Below are 23,880 nucleotides of genomic sequence, written 5' to 3' on the forward strand. Positions count from 1 at the left end.
ATTGTTGTTTGCAGGTCCGTGCTGTGTGCAGTTTAGTGATATTTTCTGATATTACAGCAATAGACATTTTAAGCATTTCAGAGGTGCCTGGGGAAATTATAAAGAGTGCTTTCTTCTGGGCTTTAAAACAAATTGCAATAGTATCAGAACACCTATAGTAGGTTCATTTCTCCTCATCTATTTACAGTTACTGATACCTCACACTCTGCCGTCTCTCTCTTCAAGCAGCTGAACAAATTGTAAGGGCAGGTGATACAGGAGTAGTTAGTAAAATGTTTCTTCTGAGCAAAGATTTTAGGAATGTAATTTAGAAGACTTCACGTTGCATGGCTGGCTGTTTAAGACTGCTTGCTAATTCGTTCTTCAGAACATTTGGATTGCTTTATACTAACTGGTCCAAGTCTCACATATGAAAGAAATAAATTTTATGAATTGTATGTTTTTCATCATGCCATGTTTTCTCCTGGTCCTCTTTAGATTCCAAGGAATTATTTCAGTTTGCAATTCAGAATTTTCTGCTTTGGACTAAAAAAAAGCAAACTTCTACTTAAAAGCAACACACATCAAAGTTGCTGGTGAACGCAGCAGGCCAGGCAGCATCTGTAGGAAGAGGTGCAGTTGACGTTTCAGGCCGAGACCCTTCGTCAGGACTAACTGAAGGAAGAGTGAGTAAGGGATTTGAAAGTTGGAGGGGGAGAGGGAGATCCAAAATGATAGGAGAAGACAGGAGGGGGAGGGACAGAGCCAAGAGCTGGATAGGTGAAAGGCAAAAGGGGATACAAGAGGATCATGGGACAGGAGGTCCGGGAAGAAAGACAAAGGGGGGGGCCAGAGGATGGGCAAGAGGTATATTCAGAGGGACAGAGGGAGAAAAAGGAGAGTGAGAGAAAGAATGTGTGTATAAAAATAAGTAACAGATGGGGTACGAGGGGGAGGTGGGGCCTTAGCAGAAGTTAGAGAAGTCGATGTTCATGCCATCAGGTTGGAGGCTACCCAGACGAAATATAAGGTGTTGTTCCTCCAACCTGAGTGTGGCTTCATCTTTACAGTAGAGGAGGCCGTGGATAGACATGTCAGAATGGGAATGGGATGTGGAATTAAAATGTGTGGCCACTGGGAGATCCTGCTTTCTCTGGCGGACAGAGCGTAGATGTTCAGCAAAGCGGTCTCCCAGTCTGCGACGGGTTTCGCCAATATATAAAAGGCCACATCGGGAGTACCGGATGCAGTATATCAACCCAGTCGACTCACAGGTGAAGTGTTGCCTCACCTGGAAGGACTGTTTGGGGCCCTGAATGGTTGTAAGGGAGGAATTGTAAGGGCATGTGTAGCACTTGTTCCGCTTGGGGACAAATGGACAAGGGAGTTGCGTAGGGAGCGATCCCTGCGGAATGCGGGGGGGGGGGGGAGGGAAAGATGTGCTTAGTGGTGGGATCCCGTTGGAGGTGGCGGAAGTTACGGAGAATAATATGTTGGTCCCGGAGGCTGGTGGGGTGGTAGGTGAAGACCAGGGGAACCCTATTCCTAGTGGGGTGGCGGGAGGATGGAGTGAGAGCAGATGTATGTGAAATGGGGGAGATGTGTTTAAGAGCAGAGTTGATAGTGGAGGAAGGGAAGCCCCTTTCTTTAAAAAAAGAAGACATCTCCCTCGTCCTAGAATGAAAAGCCTCATCCTGAGAGCAGATGCGGCGGAGACAGAGGAATTGGAAGAAGGGGATGGCGTTTTTGCAAGAGACAGGGTGAGAAGAGGAATAGTCCAGATAGCTGTGAGAGTCAGTAGGCTTATAGTAGACATCAGTGGATAAACTGTCTCCAGAGACAGAGACAGAAAGATCTAGAAAGGGGAGGGAGGTGTCCGACATGGACCAGGTAAGCTTGAGGGCAGGGTGAAAGTTGGAGGCAAAGTTAATAAAGTCAACGAGTTCTGCATGCGTGCAGGAAGCAGCGCCAATGCAGTCGTCGATGTAGCGAAGGAAAAGTGGGGGACAGATACCAGAATAGGCACGGAACAGAGATTGTTCCACAAACCCAACAAAAAGGCAGGCATAGCTAGGACCTATACGGGTGCCCATAGCTACACCTTTAGTTTGGAGAAAGTGGGAGGAGCCAAAGGAGAAATTATTAAGAGTAAGGACTAATTCCACTAGATGGAGCAGAGTGGTGGTAGAGGGGAACTGATTAGGTCTGGAATCCAAAGAGAAGCGTAGAGCTTTGAGACCTTCCTGATGGGGGATGGAAGTATGTAAGGGCTGGACATCCATGGTGAAAATAAAGCGGTGGGAGCCAGGGAACTTAAAATCATCGAAAAGTTTAAGAGCGTGAGAAGTGTCACGAACATAGGTTGGAAGGGATTGAACAAGGGGTGATAAAACCCTGTCGAGGTATGCAGAAACGAGTTCGGTGGGGCAGGAGCAAGCTGAGACAATAGGTCGGCCAGGACAGGCAGGTTTGTGGATCTTGGGTAGGAGGTAGAAACGGGAAGACTTGGGTAGGTAGAAATGGGTTCTACTTAAAAGAGCTAACATTACAACAGTAATGTTAAATTTGAGCTGAACCTTTAAAGAGCAATTTAATGGAAATCATAATAGAAGAGAATTTATGTAACTCAAACAAAAAATAACTATTTGGCCTAAAATTTGTACAATAAATATTCTATGAAGGAGCTACCAAATTGTACAGCCCTACTTTTTTCCTGAATCCTTTGCATCCTTTAAAGGAATGTTGTATTCCTTATCAAATAGCGGAGTGCTAAAATAAGGGAAATTATCGAAGGAATTACACATTCCTTTTGGCTGAACCATTTCACAATATCATCTGAATGCTGATAACCCACAACAAACAAAATACTGAATCAAACATAGTATCAAATTTCAGCCAATATTTTACAATTATTCATTTTAATAAAGATGACAGTAAGCAATATGCTGGCAGCAGCATAACTGAAATGAGATGAGGATGCATAAGGCCCAATTCCAAACTTTGGTGGAAGTCTCTTTGTGGGATTTCAGGCAGGCTGGGAGGTCCTGACGAAGGGTCTCGGCCTGAAATGCCGACTGTACCTCTTCCTAGAGATGCTGCCTGGCCTGCTGCGTTCACCAGCAACTTTGATGTGTGTTGGGAGGAACGAGCTGGTTTAGAGCTGGGGGGTGGGTGGGATCACAGTCAGTGTGTTTACTACGTAGTTCAATACATGACAAATACCTACCTAAGTTTACACATGGACTGGTCCTGTATCATATCAAGGTGATTTAGGAAAGGCAGCAATAGAAAGAAGAACATTTTATTGTGCAACTGCAGTACTGGAGATTAGACATGTTTTCTTTTAAAAAAGTGTTGCCTCATCATTGTTCATTTATCACATTCAATTTTGGATGTCCAACCTCTTTAACTGCCTTTAGTGAGGTTTTGAAAAGTAAAATTACAATTGATTTGGCCATTGGATATTTCCTGTCATGAGTCAGACTTGGCCCAAAGTGATCCAAGGCTATTGAAGTAGAACTCAGCAAGCAGTCAGCCACAAACTATGGTGCCTTGTATACTACATTCCTAAAATGTTTGCTCATGAGAAACATAATTACCAGTTCTTCCTGTATCACAGTTACACTTCTTTGCTATGTAATGAACCAAGCTTCATTGTGCGAGAGGTCAGCAATATTGATAGGGAGGTAAGAGATGAGGCAGTTTTGAAGCTGCTGAGCTCTGTTTTAAATTCCTGCTGAGGCACCTTTTATATTTTCTGGATTTCCTCAAAATACTTCCAAGCCAATCAACTGTTGTGATTTGGGAAACGTAGTCACTAAATTGCACACAGCAAGGAACCACAAAAAAACAATGAAAGCTATGATAATTATGGTGTTAGCTCAGTGGTAATGTTGACCTCAGCAAAGGACAAATTTCCTCTTCCATATATTGAGATCTTTATATCCACCTGAAGTCCAGACAGGGACTCAACTTAACATCTCAATTGAAAAATATTCTGGCCAAAATTCCATTCCAAACTGCAACTTCTGCCAGTTTTGGTTGAATATTGGGAAGGTAAATACGGCTATTACTCGATATTGCTGCATTAACAAGAATTTTTCTTTCAGAATCAGGTTTATTGTTACTGACATAAATCATGAAATTTGTTGGTTTCCGGCAGCATTGTTCTGCCAGACAAAGACGCAAACAGTCAGAGTGCTCTCCACAGTACAACTGTAGAAATATGCTAGAGTCTTTGGTGACATAACAAATATCCTCAAAATCCTAATTAAGTATAGCCACTGGCCTGCTTTCATCATGATTGTATCAATGTATTGGGCCAGGATAGATCCTTTGGGATGTTGACACTCAGGAACTTGAAACTGTTTGCCCTTTCCACTGCTGATCCCCTCAATAGGGATTGATGTGTGTTCTGCCAACTTCCCTTCCCAAAGTCTACAATCAATTCTTTGGTCTTGCTGGCATTGAGTTGAATGTAACATGTGAATGGTTCATGAAAAATATATAAGCTTTGAGCTCAACCAAATTAATTCTGTACCTATTCAAAGAACTGTCAGGCGCTTCTTTAAATAAATGCTTTTGCTTGCAAGCTCACTTCAGTAAAACTTGTAAGGGTTTGGATCATTTTCTCAGACCATGCACCTAGTGTTAGCAGCAAATACTCTGAGGTCAGGTACAGTATGAGTTGGATTCTTCTCTGTTCCATCTCACCAAGGACATCAGGTGAAGCACAGGATGCAGACTGAAACTTCCTTTACATAGTCTGGTAGGCCCTGTGCAGTATAGGTTTGCAGCAGAACAACATTCCATAAATTTCTAAAAACATGTAAAAACATTGGAAATTCCCGGCAGCTCTGTAGAGAGATGCTAAGTTACCATTTCAGATCATGATATTTCTTTAGCAATGTTTCAGCATTTTAATACTAGTACTAAAAATTAGATTAAAGTATTTTATATGCACATTGCAATGATTCATGTCTACATTCTGCTACTTATAAGGTGCATTACTTCACAAGACTGATGTCAGATGTGTGGCTTAGTCAGCACTGTAGGTTAAGTGAGATATTGCTGCCACTTATTAGAGCCAAAACCAGAGTAAAATTGTTGTCGAGGTTGTTGGGAGCTATCTTCTCAGGCTAAGGGCTACTTCACATATAATACCTTAGAAGTACCCTTAGAGGGCCAAACCTTTCCTTCCCCTGCTTACATCAATGGTGTTGAGGTCAAGTGGTTGAGACCTTCAATTTTCTGGGCGTAAACATTAGTAGCAGTCTGAACTAGTTCAAACACGTAGACACCAAGGCCAAGAAAGTACGCAAGCACCTGACCAACTGCCAAAACACTCATCACGACAGTTTAACAAATTGACTTCATATTTTGTTTTATTCGTGTTCTTTTAAAAATAAAAATGTGTATTATTTAAGATATTATTGAGAATGCTGCTTTTATGATTCTATGTGCTTGTGATACTGCTGCAAGTAAATTTTTCATTATATCTGTGCATACATGTACTGTAGTTGTGTATGACAATAAACTTGAATTTGACTTTGACTTCCTTAGAAGGCTAAAGAAATTCCACAAATCCCTGCTTGACTGGCACCGATTTTTATACATGCACCATATTAAGCACCCTATCTGGCTTCGCAGGCCACTGTTCTGCCCAAGTCTTTAGGAAACTGCGGGCAGGTGTAGACACAGCTCAGCACATCACATAGACCAGCTTCCCCCCCCCATGGGCTCTATCTACACTTCATGCTGGGCCGCGTGGCTCGAAGGGCTGGAAAGGCCTATTCCGTGCTGTATCTCAATAAATAAATAAAATAAAAAGTAGCCAATATAATCAAAGATATCCCCTAATCTGGACCTTCTCTCTCCTCCCCCTCCCACTAGGCAGACGATACCTATTACTGAAAGAACGCACCAGGTTCAAGGACAACTTCTATGCACCATTATATGTCTTTTGAACAGACCCCTTGCATGATAGGACGGACTTCTGTCCTCACAATCTATTTCTTCATGTTCTTGTACTTCGTTGTTTCTCTGCACTTGCACTTTGGAGGGCTATGGTCCCAGTGCAGGGCAATGGGAGTAGATAGTTTAAATGGCTTGACATGGACTAGATGGGCCGAAGGGCTTGTTTCAGTGCAGTACTTTTCTATGACTCTATGACTTTCTCTGTAACTGTAACAGTTTATTCTGCAGTCTGCCATTGTTTTCCCTTTCCTACTTCAGTAACAGATGTGATGAAATGATCTGTAATGGTGAACAAAACAAAATTTTTCACTGTACCTCTGTAAAGTGAAAATAATAAACCAGTTTACTATATCTTCTCTTACCTAATAATGACAATTTATCAGTCAGATCACTATATGGAATTTGTGCAGCCATCAATGAGTGGCACTGTGTAAATGTTTTGGTTTTATATGGCTTAAATTATGTACCTCAGCACAAATATTTATTGATGAATTCACCACCGGAATAGTTTTAAATCACCAATTTAGTTTCTCTCAGTGGGGGTCACTATAAATTTCAGTCCATAGATTCCAATAGCACCCAACAACTTCCAAACTAGGTGATTTGACTCATCGGGTTACTGCTCGGTACATTAAGACCAGGTATGTTTGCTAATTTCTGACATGGATGTTGAGATTCTCATTAGTGAATTGAAATATCTTGTCTTTCAATGCTGATGCTTAAATTTACAATCCACTTTCATTAGCAAAGGTAAGACCTCAAACCACAATAAACTTTCTTTGCTTTTTTTCTGTATGTCTACATCTGGATATGTTTGCATCTGGCTGCATTTTCTGTTCTTAAACAACTATTGCCTTTTCAGCTATGTATAATTATGTTGGGGAACAAGATGATTTTCAAATACTTGGCTCAAATTTATCATACTGAAATAACAGTTGTTCTTTGGAAATAATTCTAAGCTTAAAGCATGTCTGTCTTTTTGCTTTAGGTCTGCATACAGTCCCAGAGTGAATGACCTCAGCATTAGGGTACTTCTGAGGTTCCCCCAAAGGGTCAAGAATCAAGGAACTGCTGACTTCCTACCCAACAGGCCACGCCATACCTGGGAATGGCACAGTTGTCACCAGTAAGTATGTTGTATGTGAGCTATTTCCTACACAGGGAAGTAATCACTTGTGTGAGCTAAACATGACGATCTTAGCCTTTTCAACTGATGATTGGGCTTGTGGTAAAATTGAATCCTTTGGGCCACCATTACTATTGCACTATTTTATTAAGAGTTGTTACCAAACAAGATTTTGTTTATACAATTCAGTCAAAAATTATGCAAAATTATGCATTATGAAAAGATGAGTGGCATCAGTAGAACCATCTCTAATTTTCTAATGTTGGTGCTTTGCTACATCGGAGTCTCTCTTTTCACACTTCCATGAACAGGAGAGGACAGAGAAAGAATAGAATGAGGTTCTAGCTTCCCTATAATCCCACAGTCAGATAGACTAACAGCAGATGCTCAGCAACAAACTTGCAGAACAATGGTGCTCACTGGTCCTGGTTACAAACATAAATACTCCTGCTGCTTCGGATAAGGATTTCATCCCACTCGACAATGTGGCCACTTGTTCTTTTCAGGAAGACCTCATACTTCTATAGTATGGTAAAACATCTGGCTGACATTTTTTTCAATTGATGGAGCGATTCATTTTAGATAGTCTTCACTAACTGAACATTTTAGCAGTACTGTCAGTGATGCCACTAAAATTGTCCTGCATGGGCTGGATTTTATGGGGTCACATAAAATTCTGATTATGTCTTATTGGTGATATTTTACTGGAGTTTTCACTTCAATATTTTCCACAAATTCCTGTGGAAATCACTAAATGTTCCCATTTTATTATTTACTCATGTATTTCTATAGGCAGAAGAGCAGGACATTCTGGGTTGGGAGATAATTTGATAGTCAATATTTGTTGAGCCACATGTTACTTAAGAACCAGCTGCCTTATGTTCACTTGGATCATTCTCTTTATTACTTCCTGTATCCACAATGGAATACTGTGTAACTGCAGGTGATTACAGTTAAGTAGTGCACCTAGGGTCAATCAAAATTTATTCCTTGGGACCAAATATACTGTTGTTGCCATGCAGACTCCATTGTGTGTTCAATCAAGAATTTTGGCATTCCCATATATAAACATTTGAGAAAAAATATGATCTTTCTTGAGTTATGAATAGGCAAACATTGAGCTCTGAGAAAAAGCATTAGTATTCACATGAACAGCAAAGCCAAGGTACTACTGGAGAGATGACAAGCCTGATTTCTCATAGATTTCTGAAAAATGCAAAGCTTTGAGGAGATTTCAATTTTGTGATTCTCGAAGTGCACAGAAATATGGTTACGTCTGCTTCAAAATGTAATGGCCAGGCATTACTATCCTATTACCACTAATTTCACTAGATTGCTAGCATGGTGAATGATGGGCAAACACTTTAAGTTAAATTAAATAAGTGTTTTACTAAAGCATTTCATTAGCTAAAATATTAATGGAATTCCGTCATTTTGAACTTTAGGTATGATCTAGTGACAAAATTGTAGGGAAATGTCTCTGTCATTGATAGGAATCGTCACTGATAGAACAATGACTGATCAAAGATTGAGGAACGTTTAGGAATACACATTCAGGTAGGTGCTGATGCTGGTCCATTCTGTCCTGGAACAATGTTTAAGGAGGGATTGAGATTGTATTAAACTTTTACACACTTTGAACAAAATCAGCATATATTAATCACCTTTTTTTCCTCAGGAGGTTAATGGTATCAGCAAATATTCTGTAGTTAGTTGTAACTACAGGAGGTTAATGGTAACAGCAAATGTTCTGTAGTTAGTTGTAACAAGAATCAAGTGAGTGGTATGCTCCTTCATGACTCATGTTTTACAAAGTCAGTCCTACTTTGTGTTTCATCCATTATCCCATTTGACCATCCTATTGTATATCTGCATGTAGTTGTCATTTTATTACTAACTTCTACTAGATTATGCATCACATGGCCTTGGATTTTATGCATCTTTGAGCAAGCTTCTGCTCTAATATCTTTTGTAACCGTATAACATTTTGTTTTCTGTTTTATTTAAATCACTGTCCTGTACTGTTCTAACCCTTCTGTAAACAGCTCACGTTGTTTTCTATATTAAAGATGGCCCACGAAGGCAAGTTTTTGTTATTGAATTTCTTTCACTTCAGGCATTATCACAGCATGGATCAGTTTAGCCATTATGACCTGCTAGAGGCGAACTCACAGAGAAAAGTAGCTGAAGGACACAAAGCTAGCTTCTGTCTAGAAGATACGATGTGTGACCCTGGCATTCAAAGGAGATATGCATGTACAGCCCATACTCAGGTAAAATGATGCAGTAGCATTAGTAACTTAGTTTGTTGATACTCCAACAATCGGATACTTATTAGACTTCTGGTTATAGAACCATTATCTTCTTCTAGCTTTTTGAGACTCTATGTACTGCAAGTGGTGTTATGTAATTAATATTTCATAATATTTGAGTAACTAATGCTTAATACACAAGAATGCTTAATCAAACTATATATAGCGTTTAATCAAACTATAATATATATAGTTTAATTAAGCATTCTTGTTTTTTTAAATAATCATTACGGGGTTATATGTATAAATATGTGAATTGTATACATCATCATGCTACCATGTGATATGTGCATACCTTGCTTCAAGTAAACCCGAAATTCAACTCACATTTCATACTCCCGTGTCTTCCTTTGAATTAGTTCAATGTTTTGAAGTTACAAAATATAACAAGTGGTAATAACAAGCAACGTACACAAAATGCTGGAGGATTTCAGCAGGCCAGTGTGCATATGTGGAAAACAGTACAGTCGATGTTTCAGGCCAAGACCCTTCATCAGGACTGGAAAAAAAAGGATGAGGAGTCAGAGTAAGAAGGTGGGGGGAGGGGAGGAAGAAACACAAGGTGATTGAGGGGGTGAAGTAAAGAGCTGGGAAGTTGATTTGTGCACTTTCAGGGTCGTAGAAGGGGGAATCTAATAGGAGAGGATAGAAGGCCATAGAGGAAAGAAAAGGGGGAGGAGCACCTGAGAGAGGTGATGGGCAGGTAAGGAGATCAGATGAGCGAGGAAATGGGAATCGGGAATGGTGAAGTGGGGGGGGGGGCATTACCGGAAGTTCAAGAAATTGATGTTCATGCCATCAATTTGGAGGCTACCCAGATGGAATATAAGATGTTACCCCTTCAATCTGAGTGTGGCCTCATCGCCACAGTAGAGGAAGCTATGGACTAACATGTCGGAATGGGAATGGGAAGTGGAATTAAAATGGGTGGCCATTGGGAGATCCTGCTTTTTCTGGCAGACGGAGCCTAGGTGCTAAGTGAAGCGGTTTCACCGATATGCAAGAGGCCACACTGGGAGCACCGGATACTGTAGATGACCCCAACAGACTCACAGGTGAAGTGTCGCCTCACCTGGAAGGACTGTTTGGAGCCCAGAATAGTAGGGAGGAAAGAGGTGTGGGGGCAGGTGTAGCACTTGTTCTGCTTGCAAGGGTAAGTGCCAGGAGGGAGATCAGTGGGGAGGGATGAATGGACAAAGGAGTCACATAGGGAGCGATCACTGTGGAAAGCAGAAAATGGGGGAGAGGGGAAGATGTGCTTGATGGTGGTATCCTGTTGGGATTGTAGGAAGTTATGGAGAATTGTGTGCTGGACGCAAAGGCTGGTAGGGTGGTAGGTGAGGACAAGAGGAACCTTATCCCTGGTGGGCTGGCAGGAAGATCGGGGGAGGGTAGATGTGCACGAAATGGAAGAGATGTGGTTGAGGGCAGTGTTGATGGTGGAGGAAGGGAAGCTCCTTTCTTTGAAGAAGGAGGACATCTCCTTAGTTCTGGAATGAAAAGCCTAATTCTGAGAGCAGGTGCAGCAGAGATGGAGGAATTGATAGGAGGTGATGGCATTTTTACAAGTAATAGGATAGGAGGAGGTATAGTCTAGGTAGCTGTGAGAGTCCGTGGGTTTATAGTTGACATCAACAGATAAGCTGTCTCCAGAGATAGAGACATGGATATCGAGAAAGGGGAGGGAGGTGTCAGAAGTGGATCAGGTTGCCCAGCACCTAAGCTCTGTCTGCCAGACAAAACAGGATCTCCCAGTGGCCACCCATTTTAATTCCACTTCCCATTCCCATTCCAACATGACAGTCCATGGCCTCCTCTACTGTCACGATGAGGTTACACTCAGGTTGGAGGAGCAACACTTTATATTCCGTCTGGGTAGCTTCCAACCTGATGGCATAAACATCAATTTCTCAATCTCCCAGTAATTCCCCACCCCCACTTTCACCATTCCCCATTCCCATTTCCTTCTCTCATCTTAACTGCCCATCACCTCCCTCTGGTGCTCCTCCCCCTTTTCTTTCTTCCATGGCCTTCTGTCCTCTCCGATCAGTTTCCCCCTTCTCCAACCCTGTACCTTTTTCACCAACCAACTTCCCAGCTCTTTTCTTCACCCTTCCCCCCCCATTTTCTCCTATCACCTTGTGTTTCTTCCTCCCCTCCCCCACCTTTTACACTGACTCTTCATCTTTTTTTCTCCAGTCCTGCTGAAGGGTCTTAGCCTGAAACGTCGACTGTACTCTTTTCCATAGATGCAGCCTGGCCTGCTGAGTTCCTTCAGCATCTTGTGTGTGTTGCTTGGACTTCCAGCATCTGCAGATTTTCTCTTGTTTGTGAAGTGATAATAACATCTTGTTACCTAATGGCATCACTTTCCCCACTTTCTTTGCCTTAGCCTTTATGGACCACTTGAATGATGGCCAGTCCACTGATGGAGCAATGAGGACAAAGTGCAGATCCTCTTACTCAGAATACAGTCATTATGTTACCATAAAAACTAGATAAAACAATTTACCAATTAGATTTAAGTAACAAAGAAAATTTATTTATATCTACAGTGGCATTCAGCTCCTTTACAAGAATAAAATCATTGACAAATGAACAGAGGGCAGATGAGGAGGTTATGTAGTGATCCAGAAAGCACTGCGTGTACTGCTGATAGAAGCAGGTTGTACAATAACTTTCAAAAGGGAATTGGATATATTATTGGGGGAAAAAGATCTTAGATTAAAGAGGCAGGGAATGCAGTTTATTTCTAAAATCTCCTGCTCACACACAAAAAGAAGTCCTCCTCGGCCATATTATTCTGTGCTTATAATGGAAAATCCTTGCAGTTTAATGGGAAAATGTGGAATATTAGGCATACTGCAGCTTCATTCGGAATAAGCTGTGTCTCTATGTATAATTATCCACTGTAGAATTACATCAATTGTTTTTGGATTGCTGGTATTTTTCTTGTTGGAGACATTGTTGTGAAGAAGGGGTTAAGTTGGTGCTATGTGGAAGGTAATTAGAAACCTTCACTAATTTTCCAAGTATGGGTCACAGGCGCCAAGTGAAGCTTTCCTAACCTGCACCCGGATGACAGCCTCTTTTCACTAATAATCCTGTAAATAAATTTATGATCTCATTCAGTGTTCTCTGAATCCCTTACCACTCACTCAATCAACTGCTTCAGTTCACATTTCTTGAAGTTGCTGTTTGATGTGCGATACTGTTGAAAGGTTAATACTATTTCATCATTTGGCCATCCTTCATGAATAAACTTGGGCTTTGGAAACAATTGGTGGACTTTGGAAGCAATTAAGGTCAAACCTGATTCAATTCTCACCCAAAATATAAGAACATAAGACATACAATCAGATTGAGGCCATTTGGCCCATTGAGTCTGCTCTGCCATTCAATCATGGCTGATTTATTTTCCCTCTCAACCCCATTGTTTGCATATAGATGCAGACCCATATAGTTTCAAAATGGGAACCATGTTGGATAATACAGTAATCAGGAACATGGGAGCCCAGGCTGTCTGGTTTCCCTCCTTTCTTAGAACATAGGACATAGAAATTTAGAGCACATTATAGGCCCGTCGGCCCACAATATTGTGCTGACCATGTAACCTACTCTAGAGGCTGCCTAGAATTTCCCTAGTGCATAGCCCTCTATTTTTCTAAGCTCCATGTACCTATCTAAGAGGCTCGTAAAAGACCCTATTGTATCCGCTTCCACCACTGCTGCCAGCACTGCATTCCATGCACCCACCACTCTCTGTGAAAACCTTATCCCTGACATCCCCTCGGTACCTATTTCCAAGCACCTTAAAACTATGCCCCCTCATGTTAGCCATTTCATCCCTGGGAAAAAGCCTCTGGCTAGCCACACAGTCAATGCCCCTCGTCGTCTTATACACCTCTGTCAGGTCAACTCTCATCCTCCGTCACTCCAAGGAGAAAGGGCCAAGTACACTCAACTTATTCTCATAAGGTACACCCTCCAACATCCTTGTAAATCCTTCTTTATCCACATACTCCTCAAACCTCTAACCACTAATTGCTAGAGATGAAGTTGAGCGCTAAGGCTTTTGGCCATGATTTCTTAAAGAAAACTAACGTGAATACAATTCCAGAGCTTTATTCGTGACTCATTGATTAAATGTTCATATTTTCTAATAGGGATTAGGTCCTGGGTGTTATGACACATACAACGCGGATATTGATTGTCAGTGGATTGACATTACAGATGTTGCTCCTGGCAACTACATACTGAAGGTAATGAAACCATGTAATTGGCTCTATCACTATGACAGTATCATTAAAACAGATTAGAAGCACAAATATATCTGTAACAGATCATGCGCTTAATCCAGCTGCCAATTCTCATTCTGCATCTCTTGCATTCTTTTCTGCTCCTTAAGAATCTTATGCCTCTCTCTTTATTTCATCTATCCAATTACAGTCAGTGGGACTGAACATCTCCCCACGCTCATGCAAAGCTCCGGTTTCCTTGTCCTAAACCATGCTTCTTTTCCACATTTTCAGTATGTTCAAGTCTAGACTTGTTGGACCATTTGTAACAAGTTCAGTGCCAGGATCTCAAAATGGTTCAACAACTTTCCTTTCAGTCTTTTGTCATTCCTAGAAGTTCTCATCTTTCAAAATCCATGCTTAAGGCTATTAATTATAATTTACTGTTTTTAATTTCATTTTTACAAACTTGGTTTCTCAAAAATCGTAATTTAATACACAAGTTGGTTAAATTGGGTAACTTAATTAACAATGAACAGATTCATTCTTTCATTAACTTTTACTCAGGTGGAAAATACAAAAATTAAGAAAAATGTATCAAGTCCAAAAAGTCAGATTTAGAGAAGTTATTTTAGCGGTAGAGAAAGAGAGTAACATCAGTAAGTGCAGTAAATAAGATGAAGAGGGAGATGAAAGGTAACATTGGAGAGCTTTGTAATAATTCAACGCTATTACTTTTTTCCTGCTTTTTTAATGTTAAAGACTGTAAAATTATGCTTTATTTCTGTTTCAATAATTCAGAGTAAATTTAAATAAAAGTTTAACGCTGCTTTAGAATATATTATTAATATATAGTATATGTTTTTGTTTCGGTCTATTAGCTAGAACAAATAAAATTGGTCAGGGCAAGGAGAAAGGAATTTTCATGAACAGATTAGCCATCTAATAATTAAGATGGATTTTACTGAATTTCATTTTATGTGAATTTATTCTTTATATATAATCTGTTCTGTCTGACAGCATGTTCTGGTAACTGGAAAAGGAAACTCAAAAAATAATTATAGTCTTGTCATTAACTTTGGTTTGAACGATGGGAAGTTTGAGTTGGAGATGCGTCTGTATTGGGGGGGATTTTTTTTGATTTAGAGAAGTGTTTTTTTCTTTGGACTATAACAAATTCTGATTTAGGAGGACAGAGGCGATGGCACATTGGCTAATTTAGTCTCCCTTTGCCACCCCTTGTTGCTCCATATCTATTTGTAGCATTTCCTACAATCTTGACTAATTCATTTTCTTTGGGATGGTAACTGCGCAGATGGAATCATATACCATTCCAGGACTGCAAGTTATGTAGAAAGTAGGGAAAATTCCTGTTAAACTTACTGTAGACTTTTGATTGGCATTAGCAAGCTGATGTTGTGTCCTGAACATATGGTGTGAGGAATTTCACGTTGATTGTCCACATTTCTGCCTATTCAAAAAGAATTTAACAAGACGATGAAAGCATGCCAATTCCTTGTTTTTAAATTACTTCAGTTTCCTTTACTCTCTGGAAAGTTTGGATTCTAAATCAGATGTTGGCTTTCATTCAACCCCATGCCCAAGTGTTAGTTCATCAAAAGTGAGCCCAGCTAGTGAACATTGGCAGGTTATTTCTCCCTAATAAAATTCCATTTGAGACTAATTCTGTCCTCACATCGCATCCACGTATAATTGCAGCTGCAGTCATTGGACAGTCATCAGAAGTGAGAACCTTGGCTCATGTTTATCTTTGTATAAATATTTCTTGATTTCTGCCTACTCCCTTTTGCTGACCTAGCTAACATCAACAAAGGAATAGCAGGCCTTCAATAAGCTTTGAAGCTCAGCATAGAATAAGATGATATCTATTCAGTCCTAGGCCTAGATGGCCCTGCACCTGATTTATATTCATAAAGAGAATGCTTACCATTGAATCCGGTGGATTTGTGTGCAGTGCTGTCATTTCTATGCTGCCACATCTGGACTGCTCTATTAGGCATGCAGGGTATATATTCAAGACTAAAGTCAATAGAATTTTGGATATTAAGAGAATCAAGGGGTATGGGGTTGTGCAGGCAAGTGGCACTGAGGAAGAAAATCAGCCATGACCTTACTGAATGGCAGAAGAGTTTATGAGGAACCAAACGGCTTTTCCTGCAACTATTTCTGATGTTCTTATAATGCTTATCTAAAAATTGGCATTAAAGCCATTGTGAATGGAAATGTTCGTCCTAATGCTCTTGCCAAGATGGTCTGTGAAAGACTGCAGCTTATTCTGTGAAAGCTGTGATTCTAAAGTGGCTATTTAGAGGTTGCTCATATCCCTTACTAAAGAATGTCATAAATGTCCCGCCCAGACATTTTTTCTTCTCTCCTTTCCCATTGGGAGTAATAGACAAAAGCCTGAAAGCAGATGCTACCAGGTTCAAAGGCAATTCTATCCCACTGTTATCAGGCTCTTGAATGGACTTCTTATACAATAAGATGGACTCGACCTCACAATCTCCCTTGTTATGATCTTGCCCATTGTTGTTTACCTCTACTGCACTTTTTCGGTAGCTTTTTACATTTTATTCTGCTTTCTGTTATTGTTTTACCTGGTTCTAGTTTAATACACTGTGTAATGATTTGATCTGTATGTACAGTATCCACTATCTTGGTACATGTGACAATAATAAACCAATATCAAAACCATCAGATACGGCAGTGCTCCTCACAGCTGCATTGATGAACTCTTCTGCTGGTGCTTCCCTTCAACCAACAATAAATTTGTAGCTACAGGTGGTGCCCATAGCTCACTGCCACAATGAAGTTCTGAGGATCTACAATGCATTGTATTGATATCTTTACCTAATTCATGCTTCATCCAGATTCTAAGACCTGGGCTCTGCAGCATTGGAAATCTAATTCCATGTTGTCATTCTACTTCTTAAATTTACTCTGTCATCCTGACTCCTAGAGAGAGAGAACGAGTACATGAAATATGTGTCTCTGTTTGTAGAAACATGACAAAAATAGTTGAATCACCAATAATCTTGATATTTTTATTCTGCTTTGAAGCCTCCTCATTTTTTCTCATAAGTACTGTGTTCTACTCTCTACTTTCGTAGGCATGGATTTGCTTTGGTGCAAGGGTATTTGATTTTTGTTAGGTGCACTTTCTTGTTGGCTAAGTTTTGTTGAGACTTGGGTTCCAAGGGTGTTAGCCAACATTTGTACAAGATACTTCATGATCCACACACAAAGGGTTGATTTTAACCATGAGATTTGATGGGTCTCTGTTTAGAAACTCATCCAAATATTCTTTCTATTTGTTTGGCAGATTACCAATTTGCCCAGTTGTTCAAATTAAAATTGACTTAAGTTTAAGCATTGCTCATAATGTTCACCATTGAAATGGTGAGTTCATCGAGGAAGCTTTGGCTACCTTTTAATGAATATGCCTGTTCCCTGTACAGCATCTTTATTGAATGAATGTGCTTGTTCCGTGTACAACACCGCATATTAAACAAAGCTGAAATTAATTAATTTGACTTGGGATTTTTCCAATTAGTGTTATGCTAGTATATTCAGCAATTAATCAATTGGGGCTGAATGTTCCATACTTATATTTTTGTTGAATTATTTCAGTTGAATAATTTCCATTATTTCTTTTGTAGGTTTCAGTAAATCCAGGATTCTTGGTACCAGAGTCAGATGTAACCAACAACGTGGTTAGATGTGATATACTTTATACTGGGAGCTATGTGTCAGCCAGAAATTGCAGAATTACAAGGTTTGTAGTGGTTTGTTAAATTGCATGTGAAAGGTTTTGTACTCTGAATGTCAAGGCCTAACAGATGACAGATGGAACTTTCACTTAAAATATTTGATCCATTTTGGGGAACACTAGTGTAACCACGTAAAATTCAGGACAGTGGTAAATAAATTGTCCTATTGTGTTTGTACAGTATCACTAATTTCAATGGAAATTTTAACGTAATTTTCCAATTCTCTTTACTTTCTACTTTCCAATTACTTTTTAATTATTTTAATTGGCATGGTTCTAATGACAGTTTGGGAAAATAAATTATATAACCTAATAATCGTTGAGTGAAATAATGTCATTTTCCTGTATAACTGCTAAGTCTTTGTCTTCCTACGACTAATTCACTGGCCAGAGATAATATCCTTGATATATAATCTTCCATCATTTTGACAATTTATTTAAACCCACCCCTTTTCCCCTGTAATGTTCCAGGAATTTCATGTTGTTTTGTCCAAGGTCTGGCTGCTCTTAATTGTGTTCTACTTTAACCCTGAATTCAAAATTGAGCCCATCATCTCCCTGATAATATTTTCTTAGGGAATCATATTTAATTGTGGATTAAGGCCAACCTCAGCATCCTTTGCCCTGTGCCTATGTTTTTAAGGCTATGGGATGCTATCTGAGCTGGGATCCAGTCATGTTCCCTTTCTTCTTGATTTGCAATGTATAAAACAAAACTACAAACTTGATCAGAAGGAACATCAATCCTTAATCCAGTAAAAATAAAAGATGTCCATGAAAAGAGGGCTTAGATTTTCCATAGAACAACCAATAATGTAAAGTACTTCGATTTGGTAATTGCACAAAATGAAGTAATTTAAAATACTGAATTGCTGGCTTAGACCCATTGTCCTAAAACTTTGTGGTGCAGCAGTTTAGGTTTTGCCTCTCAGTAATGGTACTGATAGCACTGAGGACATTAATAACAGGATAATGAATAACAATCTTAAATTCTTTCTGGCTTACTCCAATTTATTTATAATATTTTAAAAATTTTTCTTAACAGATTCTGAGGATGAGACCCAGTGAATGGACTCTATAGTCGGTCAGAAGTGTGTGAAATCTCCTGCTTTTTGCTTTAGTTTTGTGTTTGTATTTAACAGTTTTATGGTGGAAGTGAGCAATTTTATTCCTGCTTCAGAACCATGACATATATATGTCAACTTACAATATTCATTACACCTCTGCAGGGAGTCTTATGCAAACTAGAACTGAAAACATAGAATTAATCTAATTTTGGGGTTCCAGAATCATGATCTATCTTGCTTTCTGTCTGTCTTTTAGCTCCTGCTGCAGTTTCCCTCCAACGATCTTTAATAAATGAAGAGAGCTTGTCTTTAACCAAAATTTTTCTTTTTTGCCTGTTCTGAAATTTTGTGACATATTGTCTGGTAACCAAAAGCTTGTCAAAGAAGATCTAACTATCCATTTTTAAGAAAGTAAATGTGTTTAGCTTGCTCCATTACACTTCCACCCAATAACTATTCAAGGTGTCCTGCGGAATTGGAAGACCAATGTTCGCTGAATATCAAATGCACCAAGTTAATAGAACCTGGCCCCCTTGCTGCAATTCCCCAACCAGCGAGCTCTTGGTTTGAACAGTAATATATACGGCAATCATTAAAAGGCTTTTTGGTATTTTGAGTGTTCAAGAGTCTTGGAAATGGTAGTTATTTTTAAAAAATTGAGATATTTTTGCTAATACTTGGAGTATCCTCCTCTCACAAATTTGGTATCAATTTTGTTATGGCAAGAATTTAATATTACTTTTGAAGTGGTCCCAGATCCTTACAATTATTTATTAATCTCCTTTCAAGTACACATTCAACTTCTATTTCCTCATCCTTTCGCAGTCTTGAAGTGGTTAATATGAAAATTGGTACTTCCTAAAATTATTTCCTCCCCTTCACTCTCAAGTTTTCAAACCATGGTTATTCATGACATAACACAATTTTATCTCTTTATCTTTCATCCTTTAGGCTGGCTGGTGGCGTAGTGGCATCAGCGCCAGACTTTGGAGTGAAGGCTCCTGAGTTCGAACCCAGCTGGCTCCCCAGGCACGCTTTCCATCTGTGCTGGGTTGAGTGTCGAGCTAGTAACTTGACCTCGTAAAAAAAAAATTGCCTGCTATAGAAACATTAACAGCGAAAAGTTGATGGCCTATTCTCTCTCGTGAGTTTAAAAGGCAATTTCCTTTTTTCCTTTTCTTTAATCCTTTAGCTTGATATTTCAATTTAAATGAAACTTTATTAGCTAGTCTAGTTGGACAATCTGCACCCATTCAATCCTTCAAGAATTTCTCATAAAGTTTTTTTTTGGAAGGAAATTTGAATTCTTTGAGCCTATATTCTAAAATGCATTGTGCATTGAAGAATACATTCCTTGTTTTTATGCTATTGACCCCATGACTAGGACATTGGGTAGAGAACAGAGAAAGTAGTTTTAATGAAGATGAGTTTGATATGAGATCAGAAGGAACTTACTTGTCTGAAATAAATCATGGTATCTCTGATGTTTGTGGGAACACAATGGGAAATTGTTAAAAATCTAAAACAAACTTGCTATTGATTGAATGTTAGTTTAAGTTCCAATAAAACATACTGTACCTTCCTTTTGATAGGAAATTGTAAAGCCAAGTCTATTCCAATATAGAACTTGCTATTAGCAAGAAATTTAAAACAAATACAGTAGATCTATTAAAAAGGCCAAGGAAGAGCAAGAGTCTGAATTTTAACAACATTAAACATGATTAGATATAAAAACATACGGTGTTTATGTTGTACTAGAATGGTCATATCTCCAGACATTGATTTATTTTTGCAATGAGCCTGTTGCTGAGTTTTGGATTTTAATTTTGTTCTGCAAACTCAGTGATAAACTAAGGCTTGAAATGTTTGAAGGCTGCATTAATATTTGCACTAAGGGCAGAGGTCTATACTGCGCTCCCACGGTTCAAGAACAAAAGAATGTTTGAGCCAGATGGAAAGAAACAGGAATTTGAATACTTCTTTGATCTTCAGAGTTTGAAAACTGAATTACATCAGTTAGTTTAGTATTATACAGGGATTCCAAAAACAAAATCTCTGAGAGAATATATATTAGAAAATACAGGTTTGATTGAATATAGGGAAAAGATTTGACACTTCCTTAATTTCACAAGAGCTGGCTTTGAAATGCTTAATAAAATTCCGCATGGCATTGTTGACGCTTGCTAAATTACTTAAGAGCTCCTATAAAATTTGGTTTGTAGTTTTATGCAATTTTGTAAGGTCATCTATTCAGCAACTCTAAAGTAATATTTGTAATGTATTCATAGTGGTTTAGCACATTTATTCTGTTGCTCTAATGAAAAAGATATAATCTTATTTGATCCGAATGTAACATGGGAGATCTGAGAGTATTTATAAAATTAATCCTGGTAGAGATAGGCAGTCTTTGTTCTCTTGCTCCCCAAGTTTGGTCTTTAAAATGTTAGTAATAGTTAGTGGTGTTTAAGCAACTCCAATCAGTGTTATCTTAGTCTGAAGATTGACCTTAGATCAAAATTAAATTAAAAGTCTAGCCTACCGCCTAAGGATGACCCTGAAGATGCTGTTACACTTTGGAGGGCTATGGATGTTGCAAACATTTAGGACTGAGCTCAGTAAAGTTGGTGAGTTGTTAGGGTTTGAGACATATGATCTACTCCTACTCCTCTTGCTTGTGTTTTTACATTTGTGTTAAGGATTGAACATTCCCATTTATGATAATAAATCTAATTGTGACCACCCTGCATTTTCCAGATCTTTCATTACACAGGAACACAAGAAATAGAAGCAGAACAAGGCCATTTACTCCCTTTTGCCTGCTGTTTCATTCAGTGAGGTCATGGCTCATCTTTTACTTCTGTGCCACTTTCCTTCACTGAGCTTTAGTTCTTTAATATCTAAAAATCGTTGGATAGACTGACTAAGTCTCCACAATCTTCCTAGATGAAGAATTCTGGAGATACTGTGGGGGGTAAGGGGAGGAGTAGGTTGAAAATGCCTTCTTACCTCAGTCCTGAATAGGTACAAATTATTTTCAGAGTATGATCCTTGGTTCTAATACACCAGAGCCACAGGAAGACATCAACTCTATATCTATCATGCCAAGTCCATCCCCTAAAGAAAAATTACTTTTGTGTATCTGCCAAGTTGGTGCCAATTATGTGCTACCTTTAGGATCTGGGTTGAGCTATTTCACAGAAAACTATAATGGGCCAGCCTGAAGACTTTCATTCCCTTACCCTGGCCTGGGTTGAATTTGGATCTAAGTGATAAAGGGCTTGTTTCTCAATAACCAGGCACCCTGATCTATGGCCCAGAAATTCATTTTTACCTATTTTTGGACACTAAAATGGTGATGGCATATGGTTAAACTACCAGATTAGAAAGGGCCTAGATTCAACAATCCTGAGATTTAGGTTCAAGTCATACCTTTGCAACTGTGGAATTAATTTTCAGTCTAGAAGTTGTCATTATGGTCATGACCACAAAACCACTGGATTGTTAAAATAGCAATCTATTTGATTTGTGTCTAAGGGAAGAAAATCTGCTTCTCTTGCCTCATAAATTACTCCAGACCCAGATAGACTGATTCTTAAAGGCTCTCTGAAATGATCCAGCAAAACAGTTCCTTCAAGGTCAGGTGACAATGTTGGATCTTGGGTATTTTGGAGAATAATTGCTGGCTTCTCTAATGATGCCCAGATCCTGAAAAATAAATAAATAATAGAAATAAAATCTTCCTAATGCTGTTTGAAAGCATCCATGAAACATTAATTTGAAAACACTGCTCGTGGAATTTGTTTAAGGATCAGAAAGTATTAGGGATAAAATTTCCTGCACTTGTAGTTTCTCTGACTGTTCTGATCTTCAGAAATGGCCCTTAATGGCTCACAACGCAATAATCCAGCACTCTCGCTGCTGAGGACTGTTGGCTGGGAATCATCACATACTCGTGCGATAGCAGGGGTGATAGTTATTGTAGGAGAGCAAATGAAGTTGCACAAGCTCCCAAAGAACAGTACATGCAGGAGGTACCTACCTTACATGCTTAGCTGCCAGGGGAAGGTGTTTGTAAAGACATGTGACCCCTTTTTGCCTGTCTGTACATTTAAGAGAATGCAACATAGACAAATGTCCCTCAGTGTGAATGCAGAAGTGTTAATGCCAACGAACTGTCTTGACAAATTACAATACAGAAGTAAGCAGCAAAGTTTCGCATGTGGATAGCAGTCTGCAAGGATCCTGAGAATGAGAGTGACCCTGAATTTGACTTTCTGAGCAACACAGGGCGAAGTTTTACTTGAGAATTTTGGAGATCACAAATTTAATTGAGGAACACCTTTGGAAGAGTAGATGTTCCTCTTGCTGTAGGTGTTGATTAGAAGCTACATCTATGTGTGGAAAAGGTTTTGGGTGCTACCTCCTTTAGCAGTGATCAGCTTTTCACTCATTTTCTGATCTAATGGAATGTTACCACACTGTTTTCAAGATTTCTTTGTCATTTAATTTTGATGGAGGAAGTTGCTGAGAGGTGTAATGACTGGGATTCCTGTCAGGGTCAGTCTACTTCAGTTCTATAGGAATCATTTTATGATTGGGGGTAAAATATGTCTAATACTTTAAATAACATTCAGCTTGCGCATCATTAAAAGCTGGTCCTTCCAGGAGGAATGGCATTTACCTCCAGTGCATGGGAGGGATGTGACCAGTCCTGATATTTGTCAATATTCAGCTGTTTTCCTCGGTGCTGTGCAGGTGAACTTCCAGGCCCATGTTTTCATATTTTGAAGAATGATTTAAGCAAGAATTCCCACTTTTTCTCCAAGTTTTTGCATTCATGTTCAACACCTAAATGTGACGACTTTTCTTGCAGGCAACTTAAAAGGAGACTTGAAGGATTTTTAAAAAATACTCTGCAGGATCTAATAGTTTCCATAGGATTTAATTTTCATTTATTACTAATGTAACCCACTTCCTTTCTCATATTTATAGTATGTATTATTGTGAAAGGAATGTTTGTATAAATATTATGTTGAATAAAATTTTGGAAAAAAATAGATTTTCTCTGTCTTTAGTATTTCTGTTATTTTTTTACCAATGATAGATAACTCTTTTAATGATCCATGGGATCTGGTAATCACTGAATGTGTCTGAGAATATGGAGATAAGACAGTCTTGAATTGCTGCTATCTTTGTGGGGATCCTGCATTACTCTCCTGTGAAAATAAGTTCCAAGATTTGGACCTGGTGACAAAGGACTAGTAATAAAATTTAAAATCAGTATGGTGAGCTACTTGGAGTAGGACTTGAGGGTAGTGAATTTTTCATGTACCTACAGCATTTGTTAAGTGGTGGAGGTTGCAGGTTTGGGTTTAAGAGGCCCTGGTGTGCT

General features: G+C 39.1%; 1 protein-coding gene across 1 annotated transcript in view; it reads left to right on the plus strand.

The window, feature by feature from the left end:
- The window catches only part of LOC140188176 (protein-lysine 6-oxidase-like), a 29,770-nt gene extending 6,302 nt beyond the window's left edge, over positions 1–23,468 (plus strand). The window contains exons 3-7 of the mRNA XM_072244183.1: positions 6,944–7,081; positions 9,198–9,354; positions 13,560–13,655; positions 17,312–17,427; positions 18,467–23,468. Of these exons, the coding sequence (XP_072100284.1) occupies positions 6,944–7,081; positions 9,198–9,354; positions 13,560–13,655; positions 17,312–17,427; positions 18,467–18,473 (514 nt within the window). The 3' untranslated portion in view covers positions 18,474–23,468. The remainder of the gene's footprint in view (positions 1–6,943; positions 7,082–9,197; positions 9,355–13,559; positions 13,656–17,311; positions 17,428–18,466) is intronic.
- The last annotated feature ends 412 nt before the right edge of the window (positions 23,469–23,880 follow it).

This window comes from Mobula birostris, chromosome 26 (genome assembly GCF_030028105.1).
Source record: "Mobula birostris isolate sMobBir1 chromosome 26, sMobBir1.hap1, whole genome shotgun sequence".
In the NCBI taxonomy this organism is placed as follows: Eukaryota; Metazoa; Chordata; class Chondrichthyes; order Myliobatiformes; family Myliobatidae; genus Mobula; species Mobula birostris.